The sequence below is a fragment of the Stigmatopora nigra genome, chromosome 1 (genome assembly GCF_051989575.1).
Source record: "Stigmatopora nigra isolate UIUO_SnigA chromosome 1, RoL_Snig_1.1, whole genome shotgun sequence".
In the NCBI taxonomy this organism is placed as follows: domain Eukaryota; kingdom Metazoa; phylum Chordata; class Actinopteri; order Syngnathiformes; family Syngnathidae; genus Stigmatopora; species Stigmatopora nigra.
The window spans coordinates 18,720,634-18,730,070 of NC_135508.1; the positions used below are offsets into that span (position 1 = coordinate 18,720,634).

At 44.0% G+C, this 9,437-nt stretch overlaps 1 protein-coding gene across 1 annotated transcript; it reads right to left on the reverse strand.

Moving 5' to 3' along the window:
* Positions 1-4,293: 4,293 nt before the first annotated feature.
* Positions 4,294-7,916, reverse strand: wnt1 (wingless-type MMTV integration site family, member 1). Its single transcript, XM_077726182.1, has 4 exons — positions 7,805-7,916; positions 6,405-6,658; positions 5,858-6,123; positions 4,294-5,781 (listed from the first exon to the last, which is right to left on the reverse strand). The coding sequence occupies exons 1-4, from the start codon at positions 7,903-7,905 to the stop codon at positions 5,299-5,301; spliced, it is 1,104 nt and encodes a 367-aa protein (XP_077582308.1). The 5' UTR covers positions 7,906-7,916; the 3' UTR covers positions 4,294-5,298.
* Between the last annotated feature and the right edge of the window lie 1,521 nt (positions 7,917-9,437).

Below are 9,437 nucleotides of genomic sequence, written 5' to 3' on the forward strand. Positions count from 1 at the left end.
ATTTCAGTGGACAATTCCAAAAGGAGCATTTTGTCTTTCTTTTTTAAGTGCGTATTGAACAGCATCTGGGAGAACTTTTAGCATCTCTGGGTTCTCTGGAAGCTATTAGCTATTACACAGACAAGACCGGGTGGGAGAAAGCCATGTACAATGTGACACCACGAAAATATGCATGTTTTTGCGAAACGGGAGAATGCAATACTGCTGTGTTTGTGTTTTACAAGCCATTACCGACTATGATTGCACATGGAAAGATTAGTTGCTTGTCCTTTTTGCCACTGCGTCCCCTTAATAAGAAATGCCTTCTTTAATTTCTGTGGCCTGACTGGATAATGAACAGAACTACGAACTCCAAGAACATGTATGTCGTCACCCGAGCACCTGTCCTCAGTCTATCCATCCATAGATCGGTTGCCATGGAGTTGCCAAGCTACCGTGCGCTGTCTTGAGTTATCAGAGGTGGGAAATTGTGGAATAGGTGCGTTACTTGCGAACGTGTGAATGCAGCCGAAGTGCCAGTGACAGAAGAATGTGTCATAGTTCCTGCAAGCCACTCTGCTCCCGGCGTGCTGCAAATAAACATTCCTCTACTGGTGTGTCAGTGTTGAGCCTTTGCCCACTTCTCCTGTAAAACACAGTTCTTAATTCAAACCAAAACCCTTTCTTTTGCGCTTCTCTAATAAACAGCTTAAATATCAGGGTTCAGTGGTCCGTCAACTGAAAGATGGCCCATTTTGCTGAGTCATCTACAAGTTATATGTTGTTTTTTTCTTGTCTTTCCCACCTTGAGTTCGCAGTTTGATCTCGCTCTCTCACGCAATTGGAGCACCGAGCCTGACCACAGACATGGTACAGATTGCTCAGTGTGCTAGAGCGCCCTGGACACATTCCGTATTCAATGATTCACTCCGTGGATAAAGCCATGCAATGGAAAAGCTCTTGTTTGTCAGTGTCTAGAGGTTTGGACAGCGCTTTAGGTGTTGCCTGCATCTCTTCTCATCAGCGCTCTTGGCCCGCAACTCTAATTAAAGTCAAATTGGTGCGCACGTGGCATGTGTTGCGACCTTGAAGTCTGAGCACATTCCCCCCCTAAGTGGTGACGCTCCCTTTCTTGTGTGGTCGCCTGTGGCAGGTTGCCGGATGATGAAGTGATGGAGATGTTAGGAGGCCTAGTCCATTGTGATGCTGCATGGTTCTCATTCTGGAACTGCCATCTGCCCAAAAAGGTCAGTTGCTTGGGGGGACCATTCTCCTGCACTGGGTCTGCCTTCCAGCTGCCACATTCGTGTGCATGCGCTCACACACACACACACACACACACACACACACACACACACACACACACACACACACACACACACACACACACACACACACACGCACGCACGTGCATGTGTGAAAAAGGTTTTCTGTGGAAACAAACTCTGTAGACATACTTCCTTTTTTTAATCTATCTATCTGTCCGCCTGTCCAACCATTGATCATCCATCCATCCAATACATGCAGCCATACTTTTAAACATCCATTTCTTAACCTAGCCACACACTTGCCACCTAACCACCTAGTCACCTGCAGTAATATCCGTCCATCCATCATCCATCTATCCGTCCATCCATTTATCGACCTTCAATCTTTGACCCCGTCTTCCATCAGTGTACTCAACCACCCTTCCACCCCTCTGTTATCATCTTTTGACCCATCACCCATCTGCCACAATCTAATTACATAACTCCATTCACCAAACCACCTGTCCACTTACCTTTCCACCCAATTAAAATAGCAATCCATCCATATTCTAAATTCTCCCAATACATTTGCTATTGGAAACTGGAGTTTACTCCACCAAAGCAAACTGGCGTCCGTGATTAAGAGAGGAATTTTAATGCGAAGCTGATGTGTTGTACGATCAGCCAGGATATAAAAGCTCAAAGATGGGTCATAAACACCTTTAGGTAGAAAAATGTCACGCTAAGCGATTGTGGGTCAAACAGTTCCAAGTTTTTTTCATGGTTTAATTTAAAGCATCTTTTTTTCCCGGCCATTTCTTCATTAGTTTGGTCTCATCATGCTCTCATCTCGGCCCGCACTTCCCCTGTGGTCGTCCAGGGACAATTTTGTCGTTTTTGGAAGTGGGCCTTCTCACCACGACTGCCTGCTTACCGCCTGGCAGGCCCGTGTGTCAAAGGTGGCTTGAGCAGAACAGACTGTGGGAACAGCCGGTTAGCCTTCGCTGGTCCCCTGCTCCCCAACCAGAGGGGTAGCCATCAAACTCTCAGCTCTCCCCCTGCCTCTGTACACACACTGCAGCACAAACACACAAATGCCCAACCAAACACACACAAGCACAAAAAGCAGACAACGCTCACGCCCTCTCCCAATAATCCTCGGAAGCAATTTCATCTCGACTCGGGTGGCGCCCCATTGTCGCCGGTCCCTTCAATCTTTCCTTATTAACTCTCGCTTTGTCCCGCATCCGAGGTTCTGGACTCATCTCTGCTACATTCCGATCGGAGCTGCTCCCAGCACTCCCGGGCAACCTCCATTCCCTAATCCCAGCGCCTCCCCCACCCCGAGGAACTCTCACAGTTTTTTTTTCTTTCCTAAACCTGCCGATCACCTACTTACAAAGTAAGGTAGGGGCATTAACTCCATTGCTTTTCTGAAGGCTGGAGTGTAAAGGCGGGGTGGGTGAAGTAGGAGGCGGCCACAAAGTGACTCCAGCCCAGACAATTAGAACAATGAGCCGGGCCTGTAGGGTGCTAACTCGCAGCGTCACGCCTGGACGGTGGGGTATTTTGTCACTTTAATGAATTGTCCATCATGCCCGGGCTGCATTGCAGGCCGCGCACGGAGAGGCCAGCAGGGACCCAGACACTAAGTCGGTATTTATTACACTGCCTTTGTCACTAATTGAGCTAATTATCACTGACTCCTCAGCACTCCCACAGGCACCCCCCACTCACCCACCCACCCTCGAACTCTCCCACCTCACTCACACCCATGCCTACCATTTGAACTCTGCCTTCTTAAACATCTTTTGTTTTCGCCTACTAAAACTGAATATGGGTCATGTATTTCTTTGCTACTCCAACCTGTAGTGATATATACCGTATTTTCACGACTATAAAGCGCACTTAAAAGTCTTAAATTTTCTCCAAAATAGACAGTGCACCTTATAATCCAGTGCGCCTTATATATGGAAAAAAACAGAAAACCAAAAACGAAAAACCAGCACTGTCCGATATTAAAAAAACACAAACGCCCGAACTGAAACAATACTGGTAAATATGCAGATGCCATCTTAGTTTACAACATCTACAATTTCGTCATACGCTGCTAAGGGTATGATGACTACTAGGCTTTTTGTCAAGTCAATGATGACGACAATGCCTATGTCTGATTTTCATTTTTCATTTTTCATCTTCCATTATATATCTCCTCCCCCACTGCAAGATTTTATACAAAAAACTCCAAAACATCAACAGTGGCTGGCTCTAGAGGTGACTGTGTAGTGAGTGCTTCAGACCTGGAAGTCAATAGCAATCACCGTATTTTCACGACTATAAGGCGCACTTAAAAGTCTTAAATTTTCTCCAAAATAGACAGTGCGCCTTATAATACAGTGCGCCTTATAATACAGTGCACCTTTTAATACAGTGCACCTCATATGTGGAAAAAATGTCATTCATTGAGGGTGCGCCTTAAAATGCGGTGCGCCTTATAGTCGTGAAAATACGGTAGTCAGTAAACCGACATAAGAGTTCACACTCACACCTGTTCCCTTGTGCTCTGGCCACATGCCCCGATGGTGATGAGTTAAGGAAGATTTTGCTCTTTCCATTGTCCTGTGGTCGGAGAGAACTCTTTCCTTTCACTGTTATTATAATTTAGTTTCCTGCATGAAAGCCAAAATATTCATTCCAATGCCATGAAAGGTATATTTGGCCGGATAAGCCAAGCCGTCTTCAGCGGAGAGCACAGATGCAAGGATGTTTTGTGAGCCACTGCTAATAGGATTAAAGATCAGGACACCCAGGGACAGACTTATATGATCACTTGGTTGAGCATTAAAAACAAAAACACACACACACAAAAGCAGAGAGTGAAAATAGTCAGCACTTAATTGAAAAATATAGACTTTATTGTTCTATCATTCAACCGAAAAGGAAAAAAAACATCTACATCATATTTTTTCCCCTAAAGAGTGTCAAATCGTATGTCTTACTACTCTTGAAGTATAAAAACCTTGCAAATAAATATTTCTCATATTTAAACTGATAAGAAGAGGTGTATTCAGTGCATTGCAAAACACAAAATGTACACTTCGCATGTAAAAATTTGGTCAGGTACATTAATTACTCCATGAAATAATCTTAAACATACAAAACAGAGACAGCCAAATTGATCTCATTTTCTCTAACATTGACAGGTGCATACATCATTCAGCAATGATCTTTATAAATATATTCATATATTTTTATTATATACAGTATTTTGGTTCTCTCAGCTGATGCACAATATGATGTTGGTTTAATTCTTAATAAGACATTCAAAATTATTCTCAGTCTTTGTGATCAGGGACACATTGAATTCTAAATATATCCTGTAGTAGCATTCTGATCATGGTTGAAATTCAGGTGCTGGTCCAGTTGAAAACTAAACTAAATTTATAGTGTACATACTGTATGGAGAAGATAAGTAAAGACCATTTTTCATACTGGCCATGTCATTCTCGATAGGCTTTAGTAGTTTAGATGTTTTTTTTTTAATCTGTGAAAAAGATATATAGATCATGCACTTCTATCCCTGTCCGTCAAATGTTGACATTTGCATCCAGAATTTAAATGTCTACAAGAGAGCTATTGGAGGATTATTCGTCGCCTGAAACAAAACTTTAAGCGACAACAACCTAATATTTTATAGTGTGACGAGACCACGTTGATATCAAGAAAAGACCACAATGATAATGTGGAATTTTAGTATCATGACGTATGTGTGTGTGTGTGTGTGTGTGTGTGTGTGTGTGTGTGTGTGTGTGTTTATACCCTGTTCGTTTGTTTGTGCTTTTGTCTTCTGATTGAAATTTGGTGGCGATCATTCACAGTCAGCTGTTTTAGATTAAATGGATTACAAGTCCATCTCTGTCAGTAACAACGAATGAGTTAAAATCCCTGTCAGTTTACCCTAAGCAGCCACCTGTATACATACTTTGTGACCTTCACTGCCTGCTATATAACTTCTAATAGGTTTTGCTTATCACAGGCCTAAATATTTAGCCCAAACTCTCCCCTGCCCTGATCATAGACACTGGTGTAAAGTTCTATAACTGGTGCAGTTCAGGCAGCTGACATGACAGCACCAGTGAAATGTACAGTTGCACCGCTCCGTGATACTCTCGGCCCGGGTTTCAAACCCACGTCCGCAGCAGAGCAACTCGCACCCATCCAAGCCCGGGGAGGAACTGTTGCAAGTTCTACCCGTAGTTCCCAAAGTGCCAGTTTTGGAGCAGAAGTTAGGCGATTTCTCAAAATAGACCAGATCCATCGTGGAGGGGGGTTTGTGAGAAGGGTTTTCCGGTTCCAGGTGGCGAGGGTCCGCACGATGTGAGGCGCGATTGCTTCCCTTGTTGGCGTAGATGACTCGAGATGCGCCGTCAAAGCGGTCCTTGAGGAAGTCTCCCACGGCGCGGAAGCTCGGTAGGCGCATCCAACAGGTGCGCACGGTACAGGAGCCAGACATGCCGTGACACTTGCATTCCTGCCGCATTTCTGAGGACACCGTCTGCAATGAGTGGACAACAAAGTCACCATTGGCAGCTACCCCAAAACAACCTTCAATTTTCTCTGTCGATCGCTACCATTCTCCCGGCCTCGTTATTGTGCAGGTTGGTGAGGTAGCGCAGATCTCGACCCTTTTCACTGGAGTCCACAAATTCTCGACTGAACATCCTGCCGAAATCGACATTGTCACTGCAGCCACCCCAGTGCCAGTCCGGCCCGCCGGGACCCCTGCGTCGGTAATCGCAGGTACACGATTCGATGCCGCCTTCCGAACAGGAGCGAGCTACCGCATGGGTCACCCCGGCGCTGGTGATAGCGAAAACAAAGGCTGTCTCTCTGCAACCTGGAGAGACAAGAGCAAAATTCGCTACCGTGCACCAGTTAAATGACAAACCCCGATTGGAATAGCACGTCAATCACATCTAGTAGTTATAGAACTGCACAAAGGCCTAGAACCCTCACCGTGAGGCAATAGTTCTGACCACCGGCCACCATCCTTCTATCCAAATCCCCTTTCTTCAGTGAAAAACTTTATGAAAAGGCAGTTTTAATATGAACGAGATTGTGTTTCATCCTCCCCAAAGTCTTCCAGATGGCCTGGAGAGAAAGACAAGAGAGACTTACCACGGTTGACAATTTTGCCAAATATCGCCGGGCTGTGGGTGGTCGGGCAGTTCCAGCGACGGTTACGGAACTGCCACTTGCATTCTTTAATTGCCGCGTGCAAGCCAGCAGCGACGGCGTGCAAGATTCCTGGATTCTGCCGAATCAGACGACGTTGACGACGACTCAGTAGGGCCAGGCTGGGGTCCAAGACCAACTGCACATTCTTGGAGTTGGTGAGGAGATTGGACGACGATGCCACGTTGACGACACCCCTGGCGCAAGGAGACGATCGAATCAAATCAAGTGTCGCGGTGGTCTGTTTAAAAACCAAAAATCACAGCAGGTGTTGATCCATTTCAGTTATGTACCCTTCTGTGTCCGTTCTGGTTCCGTCAACAATAGGATGAAAAGCACTAACAATTCAATTTCAACCAGGAGAAGTGTTTTTTATATTCACGGATCCAACACCTGTTTTGAATTTTTCTGTTCAGTTTAAATGTTCTGACACATTTTGCCTCTTCAGGTCAGTCATTTCATTAAGTTGGCAACAATTCATACTATTGATGTTTGTGAGACAATCCATTTGTTTAAAAGTATTTTCCAGTATTTTCATCCATTTTTTGCCTTCTCGCCATTTTTTTTGTCAACGATGACCCATAAATACTTCATCCTGAATGTTCTTAAATTGTCTTTAAATCAAGAACAGCTGAGAGCAGTCTGAACTGCATTACTTTAAAAGAAAAAGAAAAAAATAGAGCATAATATCATGCCTCGTGTTTCTCACAGTGTTATTTAAAAGCAAAGTTGTTTCCAAATCATCTTAAATATTTTGCTTAAAATGCCCTATTTCACAATTTATCCATTCATTTTATGAATGAATGAATAAATTGTGGACTGAGACATTTTTATTCATTCATTTTCTGAAGGAAGAAATGAATGAATAAATTTGTGGACTGATACATTTTAGGCAAAATGTTTAAGATAATTTGGAAACAAGTTTAACAACAAAGTTGTTTACAAATCATCTTAAATATTTAAGATAATGATTTGGAAACAACTTTAACAGCAGTGTTTTCCAAATCATATGAAATATTTTGCTTAAAACGTTTCAGTCCACAATTTAATTACTGTCAATAAACAGATAAAAACAGTTGGAAGAAGAAAAGTGTGTGTGTTGCTGTTTTAAATGTGTTACAGCTAAGCAAAATGAATGTATTAATCTATTATGTTAATAAATTAGGTAAATGGAAATGTTCAAATGTCAGAAAGAGAAATTATAAGACAAAGTGGTTGAATAGAGCAAATGAGGCAAACTTCAGTAGTCAGGATCTTCCAAAAAAAAAAAACCCAACCTGGAAAAAAGTTGCCATTTTGTTTGTTTTTTGTTTGTTTTGTTTTGTGTGTGTGTATGAACTCACCACCACCGGCCACTATTGTTGACCGCCCCGGTGCCCGAGAGGGACGACACTAGGAGGATACACGCGGCTTTCACTCCCAGCAGAAGAGCCAGACTCCTCATCGCGCTCTCGCTCACCTATGGAGAATAAGATATTTTCATCTCTTCTAATGTCATCGGTCCACCGGATGCATGGTGTCTTACCTCAGCTCCTCAATGGACTGGCGTGTGCGAAGTGGAGTGGATGGATGCTGCACTCCTCCTCAGTGCGTCCCTCGGAGTGATGCTCTGCGCGGTGCGTGGAACGCGTGGGACAGTCCCGCAGACTTGATCCCCTCGGCGGTGACAGCAGATAGGCAACACATTCTTCTCTTATTGAGTGCTACGAGGGGGAATAAAAAGGGGATTTGCTGCTCACATCTCCCTCTGTGTTTTTTCTCTCTCTTCCTCGGAGCCCTTTCAATAGGATTGGAGGGAGGGATAGTTAATGCTCTTCATAGGGGCGCACAATGAATAAGGAAACACAACTGTGCAGAAAAGACAGACGAGGAGGAGGTGGAGGTGGGCTGGGGTGGGTTGGGGTGGATTGGTGGGGGACAAATCCCTATAGTTGCGCATATTACTCGTGGAATCGGGAATATTTTCTGCTACGTCTCATGTGTTGCTGCTGCTGCTGATCGCAATCTGAGTATCCTGGGGAGGAGGGGGGCTGCAGTGGGCATGGGTTTGATATGTCCTTCTAAATCCAACAACTCTTAACACAATGTATATTCTTCCATCTCTCCCACTGCCTTGTTTTGCGCATATAGAGTTGACGCTCGCGCAAATTCATTTGTAATCCCCGAAAAGAGGAATAACTAATTCCAATTTACGGCCTCCAGAACCCCCACATTCACCGGTAACAATCATGTCTCTAAACGTCTTCGTGTGTGCGTGCGTGCGTGTGTGTCGGTGTGTGTGTGTGTGTGTGTGTTTGTGTGTGTGTATGTGTGTGTGTGTGACACTTATCTGCTCATTTCCATATTTCCATACAGAATAATCTCAATGATGACAGTAAAAGGAAGTGAGTTTTTGTATGTAAAGAGACAGTCAACCTCCATTTTTAGTAGTCAGGTTTTTTTTTTATATGAAGGCACACAAACGGGGCTTCCTGAAGCAGTCATGCGACACCGAGCAGATTAGCTCCAATCCGGATAAAGGGGGAGCCTTTTATATACAAATCAACTTCAAATCACTTTTTTAAGCCACTTAGATATACATGCCAAGGCAGAATGCTAATGCACTTTTCATTGCCACAGTTTAGGCAATGGAAGGAGATTAGATGAATTGGTGTAACAATGTGAACCGTGTTGGGGGTGGGAGGGTTAATTTAGTTTTATAACATTTTTGCACTTTTTTTAGGGATTCGTAGTCCTTCCAGACACATGTTTCAATGTATAAATAATAATGCAAAGCAGTCCGTTTGAATAAATCACTATATTATTGCTGTAATGTATGCATTGTGAGAAATAAAGACTTTGAGATGACAACGTGAAGTCGTCGCTCCGATGAAGGTGCTGGGGGGCGTGTGTGAGGGGTGTATTGTCTGCAAGGAGCCGCTTGCCTGCTGCTGCTGCTGCTGCTGCCTCCTTCGTACAGTGGCAACGTTAATTTCA

Excerpts from the sequence above, each read along its gene's own strand:
- wnt1 (XM_077726182.1), bottom strand. The coding sequence starts at position 7,905 with ATGAGGAGTCTGGCTCTTCTGCTGGGAGTGAAAGCCGCGTGTATCCTC. Across the intron at positions 6,659-7,804 it reads AACAATAGTGGCCGGTGGTG|GGGTGTCGTCAACGTGGCAT; the intron begins GTGAGTTCATAC and ends TCCTTGCGCCAG. Across the intron at positions 5,782-5,857 it reads ATAACGAGGCCGGGAGAATG|ACGGTGTCCTCAGAAATGCG; the intron begins GTAGCGATCGAC and ends CACTCATTGCAG.